Source organism: Oryctolagus cuniculus, chromosome 5 (assembly GCF_964237555.1).
Source record: "Oryctolagus cuniculus chromosome 5, mOryCun1.1, whole genome shotgun sequence".
NCBI classification, from domain to species: Eukaryota; Metazoa; Chordata; class Mammalia; order Lagomorpha; family Leporidae; genus Oryctolagus; species Oryctolagus cuniculus.
The window spans coordinates 164,397,673-164,414,799 of NC_091436.1; the positions used below are offsets into that span (position 1 = coordinate 164,397,673).

Genomic DNA, 17,127 nt, shown 5'->3' on the forward strand with positions numbered 1-17,127 from the left:
GCTAGCCAGGGATGCGTCGGAGTTATCAGTAGACTGAGGCTGGTGTCCCCAGAAGTTCGCTCTGTGTCCCATACGTGTGCGAGAGGGACGCGAGCCAGGCACTGGCCGCCCAGCAGAACACAAATTGGATGAGATTGTCCCTGGAGGTGGGGACCAGCGCCTCCCTCCATGCCAGAGGTCTGAGCTAGAGAACAGGTGACACAGAGGAAGGGGGGTGTGAAATGGAGAACTATTTAGGAAATGGGTTGATGTTCAAACAGCAGAATCGGAAATCTGTGATACACTGACTCCAAAATCCACAAAGGCTGGATTCATGTTGTTACTAGGTTATACCACTGTGTAGAAGTGATTCTTCCAGGAATGAACTCCCTAATAGCTCTTCACGCAAGCGCTTTTTCCTGTTATTAGTATAGATCTGGGAGTGACGAAGGCTGTCGGGATTCGCAGGTTATAATAACTCCGCTCTCACCCACTGCAGGGGGCTCTGTCGGCAGAGGGGAAAATTTGCTGCTTTGGCTCAGGCTGAGCTCATGCGAGAAGCCGGAGCTGGTGAGACGTGCAGGAAGCGTGGTTCCTCCAGGGAGTGGAGAGCAGGACCCTGTTGGGGGCCTCCGTGACTCAGGCTGAGGCTGCACGCCCCTCCTGGCCCCCGCCTGGCTGCATCAGCTGCTGGCACTACCCAGCCCCGTCAGCGCCAGGCAGCTGCTGGCTTTCGCCATCGTTCCTTACTCACTTCCGGCCGCATCAAGCATTGTGTTCATTCACTTTTTTTTTCTTTAAGTTTTCCTAGGGCCTTGGTTCCCCTCCCCCGCCCCCTGTGAAAACAGAACCTGACAGACGTGAGCTTTGCATGGAAAAGTTCCCCCTCTGCTCCTGCTCCTCTTCCTCTCCTCCCCCTCGGTGCCAACCGACCCCTCACTCCTGCCGGGATCCAAGCCCCTCCTTTTCACGCCCTCATCGCTATGTGCCTCCCTCCAGTTCTGGAGGATCCTCTGCCTTTTCTGTCCCCGACCCGTGGCGGCCTGGGGCTTCTAACGAGGTGGTGATGAAGCAGGGTGACTCTGAGTTGCCGTGGGTCACTGGGGGTGGCCTCCCAGTCCCATGGCCATGCACCCGAGGGTGCTTGGTGGACAGCTCTCTTGGAGGAGGGAGCTCACTTCTCTCTGGACTTCTTTTTTTTTTTTTTGACAAGCAGAGTGGACAGTGAGAGAGAGACAGAGAGAAAGGTCTTCCTTTTGCCGTTGGTTCACCCTCCAATGGCCGCCGCGGCCAGCGCACCACGCAGATCCGAAGGCAGGAGCCAGGTGCTTCTCCTGGTCTCCCATGTGGATGCAGGGCCCAAGCACTTGGGCCATCCTCCACTGCACTCCCAGGCCACAGCAGAGAGCTGGACTGGAAGAGGGGCAACCGGGACAGAATCCGGCACCCTGACCAGGACTAGAACCCGGTGTGCCGGCGCCGCTAGGCGGAGGATTAGCCTAGTGAGACGCGGCGCCGGCCCTCTGGACTTCTAATGGGCCCCACTGTCCATGTCACCCCACCCCACCCAAACTCACACATTTATGAAGGGACTTCTGAAAGTTCACGGGAAAATGGAATCTAAAAATGCTGGTTTGGGGACAAAAAGAATTTGAAATCTATGCCCAATATTTTATCACACATTTTCCTTGAACTTTTCAGACTTCTCATATGCATACACTTGTATCATACACACACATGCGAGACACATATAGTACACACAGAGACACATATAGTACACACAGAGACACATATAGTACACACACAGAGACACATATAGTACACACACAGAGACACATAGTATACACAGAGACACATATAGTACACACAGAAACACATATAGTACACACAGAAACACATATAGTACACACACAGAGACACATATAGTACACACAGAGACACATATAGTACACACAGAGGCACATATAGTACACACAGAGACACATATAGCACACACAGAGACACATAGTGCACACAGAGACACATATAGTACACACAGAGAGACACATATAGTATACACAGAGACACATATAGTACACACACAGACAGATACAGCACACACAGAGACACATAGCACACAAAGAGATACATATAGTACACACACAAAGACACATATGGTACACACACAGACACATATAGCACACAAAGAGATACATATAGTACACCCAGAGATACATATAGTACACCCAGAGACACATATAGTACACACAGAGACACATATAGTACACACAGAGACACATATATAGCACACACAGAGACACATATAGTACACACAGAGACACATATAGTACACACAGAGACACATATAGTACACACACAGAGACACATATAGTACACACACAGACAGATATAGCACACACAGAGACACATAGCACACAAAGAGATACATATAGTACACACACAAAGACACATATGGTACACACACAGAGACGTATATAGTACACACAGAGACACATATGGTACACACAGAGACACATGTGGTACACACACAGACTTCTCATATACATGCACCTGTACCAGAGAGAGAGAGAGTGACTTCTGCCTTCTCTCTCTATCACTCAGATAAGCATTATGACAGCAGTGACCAGCCCTTGAGGGCCATATTAACCATCCCATTGTTCCAGAAGCTCAGCCATCCCAGTTCTGGGCTTCTACTCTCTGTATCCAACACATGCAGGTCTCTGTAGCTTCTGTTCATTGTTATTTCCTGCTCTGCTCAGATCTAAAACAATTCAACCACTCATTCAAAGACTACATAAAACTTTGCAATTATTTTGGCTTATCTGCTTAACGTTACAGGTGCATCCTTCCATTGATAGCTTCAAACAATATCATGAACCCAGCCACTTGCACAATCTGTTGTGACGCTCTGGCCTCTACACAGCACCAAGCTCTATGAAGCCACCTCCTGAGTAATCTCCAGACTACCTCTTACTCCTTTCTACCTATTCTGCACAGAGAAGCTAGAATCATCCTTTAAAACACACATAAAACACATCACCCTCATCTCAAACCTTTCAATGGATTCTTACTGTTCTTACAATGAAATTGAACATGAATCTTTGCAAGACTCTATGTGATCTGGCTTGCTGTTTATCACTTCCCTCGCTCATTTCCCTCCAGTCCTACTGAGTTTCTTGCTCTTCTGGAAGCATCCAAATACACTCTCATTTCAGAATTTTTATAAATACTGCTCCTTTTCCCAGAAAAGAGCCGCCTCTTATACACACTCACACTCACACACACACACACACTCACACACACTAACCTCTTTTTCTGTGGTGGAAAACACTTTGCATGTTCCGGTCTGTCACTACATTCAAGTTTCTGCTCAGGTCATCTCTTCCGATAGACCTTCACTCGCCCACTCACCCCACTTCACATAGCACTCCTTCCCTGCTTCTGTGTCCCTGTCTTACCTCCGAATATTAGACTGTGTAAGTTAGACTAGACTAGATTTGGGGTGAGTTACTGAATCTCTGAGCCTAGGTTTAATGTCTTCCTTGCAGAGCTAGTTGATGATAGCCCCATGTTGGAGGCTGATTTCCATTCTTTGAGTGGAAAGGAATCTTGGTGACCACTAGTCCTACCCCACACTTGGTGGAACCTGGACCTCCCAACATGGAAACTGGTGATGTCTTCACAACACCACAGCCTTGCCTCGTGGTCAGACACAGGCCTTTCTGCCGTCATTCAGGGCCCTGAAGGCTGAGCAAAGGTGGGCTGGGCCGGCAGGCTAGACTTTTCTATTCACGCCCACGGAGCATGAACACGTCCACAGTTGGCGCAAGCTACGCTCTGCACGTTGAAGGTGCCGCTCCTGTGTTCAGGACCCTGGACAGAGTTTTCCTGGGCTCTCTCTTTGTTCCCAACAGAAGATAATCTCATGTGCACGCCCTGCAGAGGAAGTGCTGTTTGTCCAGGGGCACGTGCAGGCAGCGGACACCTGTGCCGGCCTGGACACCTTCCCGCTCCGTGCCTGCCCCTGCTTTGCCGTTTCTTCAGTCAGCAGGTGCAGGCGATGCTGCCAGCCCCCTGAGTGTGCTCGCTGCCCCTCACTACGTGTGCCTTGTCTCCTGCCAGCGCTGCCAGCTCTGGAGGGGGCAGCTCCGCCCTGTCTCTGAGGTGCCATTCACAGCAACACGCGCTGTGCCAGCTCTTGTTTGTTCGACTCGTCCATTTGTTTAACAAACAGGAACGATCTTCAAAAAATTCATGGAACATGTGCATTATTAAATGATTATGCATAGATTTCAAAGATGTTTGCACAAAAACAAGCTTATCTTTTTTAAAAGATTTATTTATTTATTTGAAAGTCACACAGAGAGAAGGAGAGGCACAGAGAGAGAGGTCTTCCATCCAATGGTTCACTCTCCAGATGGCCACAACGGCTGGAGCTGCACCAATCCGAAGCCAGGAGCCAGGAGCTTCTTCCAGGTCTCCCATGCAGGTGCAGGGACCCAAGGACTTGGGCCATCCTCCACTGCTTTCCCAGGCCATAGCAGAGAGCTGGATCGGAAGTGGAGCAGCCGGTCTCGAACCGGTGCCCATATGGGATGCCGGCACTGCAGATGGCGGTTTTACCTACTACACCACAGCGCCAGCCCCAAAGCAAGCTTATCTTGTCATTCCATTTTCTCTGATTGTTTGGAAGTGCCCTCGTATTTTGTTGATAGCTGCTCTATGCCAGAGTCTGCTCTTAGCAATGAGGACGCAACTGACCTCATGTGTAAAATCCTCACGAGATCATGGTTCAAGGTTTACACTGAGCACTTACAAATTCCCTAGACCACGTGGATATCCAGCAGATGCTGGCTGTTGAGGTTGCTAGCAGAGATCACACTTCATGCAAATTCAGAACATCTTGTGGGCAAATGGAGAGGAGTTGTTCTCTTTGTCCTCTACTTTTAAAGGTAGGGATTTATCATCATGTTGCCCCATTACTTAACAATGGCCATTACACTTTTACTCAAGTTCGAAATTTATAAGTCATGTTCGCATAGATTTTAGCTCACTCTGACTTAAGATGTTCCTATGCAACTGACAAAATGGGGGTAGTTATTTTCATTTTATAGAGGCAGAAACTCAAGTTCAGAGAGGTTGACGTGACTTTCTGCAATCATGTGCCCGAGACCAGAGCCCAGACTTCCTGCAGTTAATCTAGTGACTTTTCCAAGAGCCTTGTCTGGAACCAGCCACCTGCCAGTCCCTCTGCCTGGACACCCCTCCTTTCCTCCAGCCTACTGCACCGACTCCGTGCATCTTCCAGGCTTCAACTTGGCTGTAACTCTCCAGCCAACCCTCGGCTTCCTTCTCCACGTGCTCCCCAAATTCCCTGGACTTCCCCTCCCAAGGTGCTTGCTGTGCTGTACTGCAGGAGTTCTCAGGCCTGGTCTGTGAGGGTTGTCTGAGACCTCCTTTAAAATATCGCAGACTTGGGAGTTCCACCCAAGACCTGCTCAATCAGCCATCGTTTTAAAAAATGGTCCAGGTAATTCCGATTCACAGAATCGCCCTTGCAACCGTGCAATCCCTATCATGGCAGCGACCAAATCTCTCTTGTTGGTCATTAGGGCCCTAACACCTCGAGCCATTTGTGAGAACACTGTGAGATGATTTATGATAATCAGTAACATCTAGGGAGTGTCACCAGGATGCCCGTCACCATGATAAGCAGTTTGCATGCGTTCTGTCGGTCATCCTAGGATTACCCCATTAAAGAGAGGGGAGCTGAGGCTTGGCGAGGGCCCTGGAAAACGTTCAGCAAACACATCAGTGCCTGTTTTATGTTGCCTACCTGCTACCGTGTAATAAACAGAATGCCCAAGAAAGTGGTTGTAAAAAATAATAAGTGACTCAGAGGAAATCAGCTTCCAGGTACACATTCGGACACTGTCCCTGGAGAGCAGAGGGGCCAGCTAGCAGGGCCTCCAGATGCTATTTTCCCCTCCCACAAATGACGCATTTTAGTTGCTGAGCCATCAGAAAATAGCCTGCATTCCTCCTCGATAGTCTCATCTTATTTTTCAATTTCAAATCGTTTGGCTGCAAGTAACATTGCTCATGTGACTGAAACAAGCAGAGGTGTGTTTTTGCTCATGTAAGAAATCCTGAAACAGCTGTTCCCAAGGTCAGCTCAAGGCACGGAGCAGCAGCCTCCAGGCCTCACACACATCTCAGCTTCTCCCTCTGCCATCTTCTGGTGGCCACCAAGGTTTCTCCTCCTGAAAGCAGGAAGAGACGGACACGCTCTCCCCTGTAGCTCTCTCCTTTTTTCACGAAGAAAACCTGGCCGGCACCGTGGCTCAGTAGGCCAATCCTCTGCCTGCGGCGCCGGCACACCGGGTTCTAGTCCCGGTCGGGGCACCGGATTCTGTCCCGGTTGCCCCTCTTCCAGGCCAGCTCTCTGCTGTGGCCTGGGAAGGCAGTGGAGGATGGCCCAAGTGCTTGGGCCCTGCACCTGCATGGGAGACCAGGAGGAAGCACCTGGCTCCTGGCTTCGGATCAGTGCAGTGCACCGGCTGCGGCGGCCATTGGAGGGTGAATCAACGGCAAAGGAAGACCTTTCTTTCTGTCTCTCTCTCTCTCTCTCTCTCTCTCACTGTCCACTCTGCCTGCCAAAAAAAAAAAAAAAAAAAAAAGAAAAGAAAACCTTTCTCCCAGAGGTTCCCTAGAGACTTCCTCTGCTCCCCAGAAAGCAGGTCGCATGGCCCCTGCCCCTGTTGTCTGGGCAACAAGCAACGGGCATGGTGCTCTCAGCCCTGCCTTGGGAAGTGGCATTTATCTGGAAGAAAAGAAGGTGCTTAGATGGTTCCAGCCCCAAGCAGTCTTCATTTAAAATATTTCTTTTTAGAGTTATAGATGGTGAGAGAGAGAGAGAGAGAGAGAGAGAAAGGTCTTCCGTCTGTTGGTTCACCCCCCAAATGACCACTACGGCGGCGCTGAGCCAATCCAAAGCCAGGAGCCAGGTGCTTCCTCCCGGTCTCCCGCGCAGGTGCAGGGGCCCAAGCACTTGGGCCATCCTCCACTACCTTCTCTGCCACAGCAGAGAGCTGGACTGGAAGAGGAACAACCAGGACTAGTACCCCGCACCCTTATGGGATGCCAGCGCTGCAGGCGGAGGATTAACCAAGTGAGCCATGGTGCCAGCCCCATCATTTTAAATATTGATAGTTAATCTAAATGGATTCCCATCAGAATCCTTTTTCAATGAGTTTGACCTTATGAATCCAATGCCATTGAGGAAACCAACATGTGGTTCTAGCAATCCCTGGATGACTACACACGGAGTTGAAGCCCTTGTTGGCAAGGATGCTTGCTGTTGGTTAATGCTCCCCTCCCCTGCTTCCAGGTCAACAGTGATATTATTTACATCACAGCCAAGAAGGACGGCAGTCACGTGGTGCAAGCTGTGGATACCACCTCCATTGGAAAATTAATTGTGACCAAGCAGATTGGAGGTGACGGCATGACCGATATTACCGATGCTTACAAATTCCAAGAAGGTAATTATTATGACCAGATGAATCTTTCTTTTTAATTATTCTTATTTGAAAAGCAGAGAGACAGAGAAAGAGACAGACAGAAAGAGGGAGCGCCCATCTACCTTGTTCACTCCCAAATGCTTGCAATGACTCAGTTTGGATATGATGGGAACCAGGAGCCAGGAACTCAATCCAGGTCTCCCACCTGGGTGGCAGGGACCCAATTACCTGAGTCATCGTGGCTCCTCCTAGGGTCTGCATTGGCAGGAATCTGATGTCAGGATTCGGAGCTGGGTGTAGAACCTCTGCTGTGGAATGTGGGCATGTGAACTTCTAGGCCAAAGTCCCATCATCGAATGAAGATTTCTCTGCCCATTTAATCATTGTCACTCTGAAATGTGTTCCAGAGACTGCACTGGCACTTGCAATATTGGGGTAGTAAAAGCAGGAGTATAAACTCATGAATGAGTGATACCTCACACGCACAATTTCCTATTGTGGTTTAGTTTGTTTGATTGCTTGGAACAATATTCCCCTTGACATGACTTAAGTGCTTTGATTTAAAGTCATATCTATTGTAACAGACTATAGAGTATTAACTGCTCACAGGAACCTTAAATAGGAAACTCTTTATGAATAACATAATTTTAGTTCAACAACAGAGACTTAAATAACTACTTCCTATTTACCTAATGCCTTCCAAATTTTTTTCAGTATTATCCCATTGAAACCCTGTGATTGTAGAGAGTAAAATATTAAGAGGAGAATACAGTCTCACTAATTCAGGCCAAGTGAGCTCAAGGCCAATCTCAATCGTAAGACAATGTTGAGATGGGTTTTGCCAACTTACGTTGTATAGACTGCTGTGAACAGGGAGACCCAGTCCAGTTCTCTTGCAGTCAATACCAAGTGTCTACACCAGGCCTGCAGTTGGGTTTACTGCTGGGGATCCCCGCTGTAAACACACCCAGGTCCCTGCCCTCTGCTGGGGGAAAGGACCATTAAGCAGAGCGGGCCTTGGGAACAAAGCAAAGAGACACTCATTCCGAACAAGAGATTGAGAGAAAGTCAGGCCCGGGGAGACAAGTGTCAGAACTCAGTTCAAGAAAGCTGGAAGGGGACTGCAAGCAGTGGAGACGTGCCAGGGGGAGAGGGTGTGAAGCAGCTCGGTGCGTCTAGGGCCCTGCCTTCAGGCCTTACTAACCCGCCCAGCTGGCCCAATGGCTGAGGACAAAATCGCCAAGGTCGGCAGTGGGCAGCTGATGGAGGGCCTTAGGTATCTTGCTGGTGACCGTGGAATAGATCCTGCAAATGGTTCACCGCTAGAGGGTCTGAGGAGCCGCATCTAGTTTAGTGAATGGCTAAAAATGATAAGTAATTAGCATACCCCTAAATATTCATCAGTATTCCTGAAATGCTAAGGAGTGCAGAATTTGTTTGAAATATTTCAGACAGTTCCTCTGCTCTTATTTACAAAAACAATTTGCACTCGAAAGGAGAAACTTGCTGAATTGGGAACGCTTATGTGCAGTGTTAGAGATTCAGAATTTTGTCATCCGAACAAGCAGATTTTTAGCGTATTTCTGAAATCATTCATTCTCTTCTTCTGTTGGTTACCATCCATAGCACAGCCTGGACACAAAAGCTGCTTTTCTTTTCTTTTTGGCTTTTCCTAAAAAGGAAAGCTAAAAACAATGTAAGCACAATAAAGCAAAACAAACAAGCGATGCCTTCTCACGATACAAGGGTACTTCAAAAAGTTCATGGAAAATGGAACTGAAGTTAATTTTACTGTGGTGTAAAAAAAGTCTTTGAAATCTATCCAGGTCTCCAAAAGTTCGTGGAAATGTGTATTGTGAAAATACCATGGGTGGATTTCAAAACTGCTTTGCACCAAAAGGAACTCATTTTAAATTCCATTTTCCATGAGCTTTTTGAAGTGTCCCCACAGAGTTCCAATCAAAAAGGTGTGAGTAGGATAAATGGAAAACCCCAAAGAGGAGATGAAGAGAACCAGCTGCAGCATTCACTCCTCCACGCATTCGCCCACTCAGGGCCTTCCTCTTACCCACTTGCACGTCCCAAGCGCCACGCAGAGTTGGAGACCCGCAAGGCTCTGTCTTCTCATCCAGCTGCAGAGCCCACAGAAGGATGCCCAGCACAGACTCAGGGCCAGGGAGTGCCTAGGGGTCCTTGCCATGCTCTGATCATGCTACTATGGGTATACGAAGGGTCTTCAAAAAGGTCATGGAAAACATATTACTTTAAAATCTGTGCGTGAGTTTCAATTTTTCTTGCAGCAAAATAAGCCCACTTTTGATTCCATCTCTCCATGGACTTTTTGAAATGCTCTCAGGCTTACGCTTGGTGCCGTCCATGGCAGACAGATTTGAGAGAGGAGCTCATTCATTAAGGCCCGGCTTCCCACTCTCCATGGAGTGATGTGATTCGTCCACTTGTTCAACACTTTGAGTCAACGCCTCCTGTGTGCCAGAGCACTGGGCACAGAACAGTGATCCAAATCTGAATCCAAAGGATAAACGGGATTTGGCAGGTGGAGCTAGGGAGAGAATTGTCCAGAAAAAGTCAGCAAGGCGGACACTGCTGTGTGAGCTCCCCCGCTCGGGAGGAAGTCCTGACCAGGCAGAGTAGTGAGCAAAAGGCGAGCCCTTAGGCATCTGGGAGCAGCAGCGACAGAGCTATCACCAAGACCACATCAAAACCACGCAGCATGGCATACCTGCCATTGGCTGTCAGTCATGTGGGTACTGGTGACATACCTGCCATTGGCTGTCAGTCGTGTGGGTACTGGTGACAACCAAGCCAGGAATGGGACAGGATCAGATGCTATGGGCAGAGAGACCAGGCCAGGCAGAGACCAGGCCACAAGAGAGGAGCCGAGAGCTTGGCCAGGATCGGACACCAGATTAGGACAAATCAAATGCTCCACCTCTACATGAGGAAGACATCCAGGCACAGCTTGTGCTGACCTGACCCAACCTGAACCACTAAGTCCACACAGATAGCTCTAAGACACCTCAAACCGCCTCTCTGCTGGAGTTTGACCACAGGTGGATCACTAGTCTCCTAACCAAAGACGGCATGCGCATTTCAGATTCTAACTGTGGACATGAGCAAATGCAGTGCTATTTTGAGAGGCACGCTGATAGGAAAGATGATTGATTATTGATGTCTGCCACGGACACCTAGGAATGTGGTGATGGCTGGCTGGCGGCACTCACGTCTGTGCATTTGCCACTCTGATTCTTACGTTGAATCTCACGTATTTAATTTCTTTGACCTGCCAATGCTGAGATGAGTAGAGAAACATAGGAAACATTATTGCTAGATTTAGAAATTAACTATTTTAATTAATTAAATGGAGAAAGATCATTTTTCACTTCAACTAACTGGAACTTCATATTACTTTCACAATTTTTCCCCAAAGTATAAGAATAGGAAACTGTAAAACTCTGAGAACCAGAATTCTGAAGACGCCGCCCCATGGCAACACGTGTCCCGCGATGATGGTGTCTCCAATTCATTCCCTCTTCACTCCATCAATTACTCCCTCTGCTGCTTGTTTTCATCTCTCCTCCATATCTCCTTCCAATTAGCAATGACGCAGGCTCCTGTGTAAAGAAAGAAAACTTATAAAGCATCTTAACGCTAAATTTACTACCAAACACACCTCTTTCTATAGCAGGCACCATTGCATCTTCCTCTTTGCCTCCACAGCTAGTCATCTGTTTAGTTGTTTATCTATTTTTACTTGAAAGTATTACTTATTTATTTGAAAGACAGTGAGACAAAAAGATCCCCCATCCACCAGCCCACTCCCCCGGTGCCCACAACAGCCAAGGCTGGGCCAGGCTGCAGCTAGAAGCTTGGAGGTTGGCAGAGATCCCAGCCCTAAAACCATCACCTGCTGCCTCCCAAGGTGACCATTATCTGGAGGCTGGGATTGCGAGTGAAGCCAGAACTCAAATGCAGGCACTTCGATGTGGGGTGTGGGGGTCCCAAGCAGCAGCCTACCCACTGCACCAAATGCCCGCTTCCCAGCCAGCCAACTCGTACGAGCTGCCTAGACTTGTGTCCTGTCGCGTTCCATTTCCATTCATTCCTCTCCAGCTGTGCCCTGACTCCTGCTACCAGGATGTCCTTGAAGGTGTTCTCCTGGGGCAAGCCGTGTCAGCTGAATACACATTTCGCAGGACCCATTTGCTAGACCATCCTCCATGTTCTGATGCTGTTCTTCACTGCGCTTTCTCGACGTTCCCCCTATCTCTGCTTTTTTTTTTTTTTTTTTTGACAGGCAGAGTGGACAGTGAGAGAGAGAGAGAGAGAGAAAGGTCTTCCTTTGCCGTTGGTTCACCCTCCAATGGCCGCCGCAGCCAGCGCGCTGCAGCCCACGCACTGCGCTGATCCGATGGCAGGAGCCAGGTGCTTCTCCTGGTCTCCCATGGGGTGCAGGGCCCAAGCACTTGGGCCATCCTCCACTGCCCTCCCTGGCCACAGCAGAGAGCTGGCCTGGAAGAGGGGCAACCGAGACAGAATCCGGCGCCCCAACCGGGACTAGAACCCGGTGTGCTGGCGCCGCAAGGGGGAGGATTAGCCTAGTGAGCCGCGGCGCCAGCCTCTCTCCGCTTCTACAACACAACTCCCTCCACTACCCATCTCCTTTGGGGACCCTGAGCTCACCTTTCTTCAACACCTGGGAGTATTCTGCCCGCCAGGCTCCATTCCCACGCACGCACGCTATAGTCTTCCTACACAGCTGGTGTTAACTCTCACCTACAGCTAGATCCCTATCACTGCCATGTCTCTGCCCTGACCCGGGCTTTACCGACATGCTCCACGCAGACCTGAGACCCAATCCTCCCAAATGCCACCTCCTCTCTTTCCTCCCTCTTTGCAGATCTGGTTCTCCCGAACCCTCCCTTAAGGACAAGAATGGCCGTGTACCCACACTTAGCAACCTGGGAATTAGTCAAGCAGCAAACCCCAGAAGTGTCCCCTCTGAGGGTCACTTGCAGATGTACCTGCGCGCTGTGGCTCCATGGGCAGTCACTCTATAGGAATCGAGTAGGGTCAGGTGTGAGAAGCCTTTAGCCTAGTGCCTGACCAACAGTGGGTGCCTGCTCAGGGTCCATTTCCACTGCACTGCTGCTAGTAGGTCTAGTCTCACTGCCACACCACTCCTGCGGGTATTTCTCTCGTGGGAAGACACCTGTGCTGGCTTTCCAACTCCACCCCACCTCCTCACCCTCCCCTTCCCCCAGTCTGCCCCTTACATTGCTGCCCAAGAGGAACACAGCACTGAGCCTGTCACAGCACCACTTAAATCCTCCACATCGTCCTGTCACAGCCAGAGCGCTCCCGTGACAACCCCAAGGCTTCTTGTGCGTTGACTTGTTGGCCTCCTTGCTAGGCCTCCTGAACGTGACCCAGGTCTCACGTGCAGCACCCAGAAGAACCACTCGCTGGCGCTTCCCCCACCAAGCCTGGCTCTCGCTGGCTCCCCACTCCCCTCTCACTGTGTAGCAGAAAACCCTCATCCGGGAAGCCTCCCTGGCCCCCAGGCAGGTTAAGGGCCTCTGGCTCACTCCCCGGCCGCCGATGCATGTCCCAGCATCTGGACTGCAGGCGCTCCCTCGTCACTTGTCCCCCTGTCTCCACAGGGAAGGACTGTGTTTCTCACCCATACTAGCGCAGCGCCCGGCACGTGTGCCGGATCCAACAGCAGGAGGTGGCCAAAGGGAACGTCCCTTTCTCAGGTGGCCTTCACTGACCGTGAAAGTCCTGGACTGGACTCGAGCGCTGCTATAAAGATGGAAGTCTTGTCTCGCGGGAAAGCAGTGCGCCTCGCCACCACTCCTTCCTTCCGCAGAGCCTCTGGGCCGGGGGGGGGGGGGGCGGGGGACGCAGGTGGACAGCACTGACCCTGTCTCCGCTCGTGTGGAGACTGTGTTCCAGCAGGGGAAGCGGTCTCACACAGGGACAAATCCTGCAATGAGGGAAAGGCAAGAGAGCCCTGCAGGGTGCTCCTGAGAGATGAGAGTTTGGAGACGAGGGGTGACGTTGGAGCGAAGACCAGGACGACGAGCAGAGGCTCCCTACGGCCTGAAAGGGCTGCTGCACCACATCCCCTCGATAGGATGCGGTTTTGACCTTGCCCCTGGGAGGGTCCAGAGGAAGCTCAGGAAATCCAAGCCGGCTCTGTGTCAGCTCTCGTGGGCCTGAGACGTTGCCCGTGTTCCTGCATTACACGAGACGCCAGAGCACAGGGCACAAATGCAGACACAGGATTTACCCTGCCCGGCTCGGGGAACGCCCAGTTCTGTCCTCCTGCCTGGGCAAGCGCTGATGGTAACGGCCCCAGCTCGTCTCTACCGGGCAGAGGGCTGTCCACAGAGCCTGGCGCTTCCCCACGCTGTCAAGTCACTCAACGCCCCCACAGCCCTGCCCCCACCCCTCCTGTTCTCCATCCTGACCTCTGCATCTTCCCTAGGTCAAGAAGAAGAGAGGCTGGCCTTAGAAACCGCCCTGATGTACGGCGCTAAGAAAGCCCTCAGCACAGAAGGCGTCATCAAGTCGAGGTCTGACGTGGACATGAACTTCGAAGTAGAAAATGCCGTGCTGGGGAAAGACCTCAAGCTCACCGTCACCTTCCAGAACAGCAGCCCCAACCGCTACACCGTCTCAGCCTATCTCTCGGGCAACGTCACTTTCTACACCGGGGTCTCCAAAGTCGAGTTCAAGAACGAGTCGTTCAGAGTGGTGCTGGAGCCCCTGTCCTGTAAGCCTGCTTTCTTGCTGGGTGCTGGTACTCACTGATAGCTTTCTGGCCAAGTTCAAGTCCTGGGTATGAGCCACTCAGGGAGAACCCCGCTCTTCTTAGGGGAGGCGTGGCATTCCTCTGCTCAGGCAGACAGGTGGATCCAGCGGCAGCAGTCTCAGGCCTGGCCCAGCCCTACTGGCTGGGAACCTGCATCCTGACACGATTCCCGTGGGCACTGGGACGTAGGAGAAGGTTCGCTAGGCCTCTGCATTCCTTTCTCCCTTGTTAGGAGAGGCGTTGCGGCTGCCCTGCAAGAATGGCACATTTTACTTTACATTAGAAGCAGGGAGCTCCACACACTGCACGCAGGCTGTTTGTTTAAACTCATCCGTCTGAAGGCTAGGGAGAGAGCCCACCCCCCGGAGACGAGGCAGCCAGGATCCAGGAGTGGCCTTGCTACCCTGCGGCTTCTCCCCGGGGAGGGGGGGGGGCACTTTCCCGTGCTCTGGCCCTTCCGGTCTCCTGCACGCAGGTGTGCATCCGAGCGTTTTTGCCACTCTTATAAACGCCGCAGGTTGGGATTGGCACGCTGCAGCTTGCACTGGGCACGGAACCGTCACCTGGGCTCACTTCCTGGGGTGCTAGTATTTGGTTGGCATAACAGTTGGCCACACCACAGGCGAAATAAGTGAACCAGAAGAAACCGGTCTCTGGGCAGAGTGTGCTGAGTTAGACGGAGCCCCTTGGAAGCGATCCAGATACTTCAGGGCACTGGATTTCCATTGACCTGACATTTGGCACTGAATAGAAAGGAAAATGGCTGGGGTGGGGGCAGGAAGTATGCCAATGTTAATTTTTACAACCTGGAGGCAGGACTAATGGGGCCCCCCTGGGATGGCCGAATCACAGGTCTCAATTATTCTCAACCTTTCTCTCAGAGCCCTGAGTCTCTCCCAGCCCACATGCCCTTCCAAAGACATTCCCAGAAACAAAAATTATTCCTAAAAATCCTAATTCCAAGAAACCTACCCCAATTTGAAGTGTTCAAATATCCCTAGCTTCAGGAACGTAGTCCGAAATCAAGAGGTCGCGCCGGTGCTTTCGCTGGGAGCTGGAAGCCTGCACGCTCTCTTACCCCCAAGGAGTGGGAAAGGCAGCTCTCCTGGAAGAGCCAGTCATCAGCGGGAAGGGCCTGGACAGTGTGTCTGAGCCGGAGCTGCTCTGCCTGCCCCGTGAAAGAGGCAGTAACGTAGGGGGCAGGTGTGAAGCAGAGAGAGTGAGATTGTTCAGGGGACTGGTAAGCCGAGAAGGTTCCCAACCACCACCACCACCACCACCACCACCATGCCTTGTAACAGGGCGCTTTTCAGAACAAGTGGCAGGAAAGAGGTGGTGGGTCTCTGTAGACACCTGGGTGCCAACAGGGACCCAAACAGGGCAGGGAGACTTCGTCCGTGGCTAGCTGACTTTGGAGACGGGATCTGCTCCGTCTGCTCCTGCCAGTCTCTAACAAAGCAACCATTACCGCTGTGTGCACCTCCTTATCACCAGCCCTGGGGGCTGACACGTCTGCAGGGCCCCCCCCCCCCGTCCCCAGCAGAAGCATCTGACCCAAGAGGAAGGCACCAGAGGAGACAGCTACAACAGGAAGGCGGAGATTTCAAGCTTTTCCCATCTGCTCCAAAAGGAGACCTCCACTGAAATTGTTCGGAATGGGCAGACACACTGGGCTTTACAGAGCCTGGTTCTTGGAATTAGACACATCTGGAAATACGGTGTGACGATGTCACCTCCATGCTGTGCACCCTCGGGGACTTACTCAGCAACCAGAGCGTGCCCCCTCCTCTGTAAATCACCGCACGGCTGCCTACACCTGGGTTGCGGTTCCCTCCTCACACCGGTGTTTTGTGCTTGCAAGTCTGGGCCCTGTTATGTGCTGGCGACAGAGCCATGTCTACCCCTATGAAATTTCTCATCTCACAGGGAGAATCAGACAATAAACACTCAAGCAAGTGCATATATCGTAGCGCCGTGTGTGTCCCAGAGAAAACAAAAGCCGGTTGAGAACAGTCAAGGAGACCAGCGAGCCTGGGGCAAATCTCTCTAATAGAGCGAATTTAACCGAGACTGCACAGAAGGGCAAGAGGAGCATTCCAGCCAGGAGACATGGAACGTGCAAAGGCCATGGGGTCACAACCTGTCTGATGCCCTCAATGAGCAGCAAGGGCTCCGAACTGGGAGCAGAGGCAGCAAGTGGGAAGGTGGTGTGTGTGGACCCTATAAAGGAAGGACCTCTGCTGTTCTTTCCAGGGAGCTATGAAGCCATGGGAGGGTGTCAGGCAGACATGCTGCGTGACCCAGGGCCACTGTGTGGAGAGGAGATGACAGGGCGTGGGAGGCTGAGCGCAGACAGCAGTCAGGGTGACAGTGCCAGTGTTCATCTGGGGGTGGGGTGGCCGCGGGGGACGTGGGGTGGACTAGTGAGCCCCAGCACGGTCTGAAGTCAGCCCACCTGTGTGGCTGCGGGGTGGAGGAGATGGAGGGATACAAATGCTGTCACGTGGCTAACATGCTGCACACGTGACGGGCTCTCAATAGATGTCAGCTTCCTGCAGCTTGGGAAACTGAGGCTGCAAAGATAAGTTGACGCGTTCAAAGTCACACGCAGCGGTCAGAGACAAAGCAGGTGACAGAACTCAGATCCTATCCAGGCAATGACGGAGCGAGCCAGTTAGGTGTAAACTTGGCCCCGAGTTCCCTACTTATGCCCCCCTTAACCTGGGGTCCCGCACAGGTCCCTGGCTGGGGAGCTAATGCCAGCCCCTTTCCTGTCTCCCAAGAGAC

At 51.5% G+C, this 17,127-nt stretch overlaps 1 protein-coding gene across 1 annotated transcript in view; it reads left to right on the top strand.

Annotated features, from left to right (window-relative positions):
* The window catches only part of F13A1 (coagulation factor XIII A chain), a 185,187-nt gene that overhangs the window by 138,397 nt on the left and 29,663 nt on the right, over positions 1-17,127 (top strand). Inside the window, exons 11-12 of the mRNA XM_051855142.2 lie at positions 7,370-7,523; positions 14,014-14,301. Of these exons, the coding sequence (XP_051711102.1) occupies positions 7,370-7,523; positions 14,014-14,301 (442 nt within the window). The remainder of the gene's footprint in view (positions 1-7,369; positions 7,524-14,013; positions 14,302-17,127) is intronic.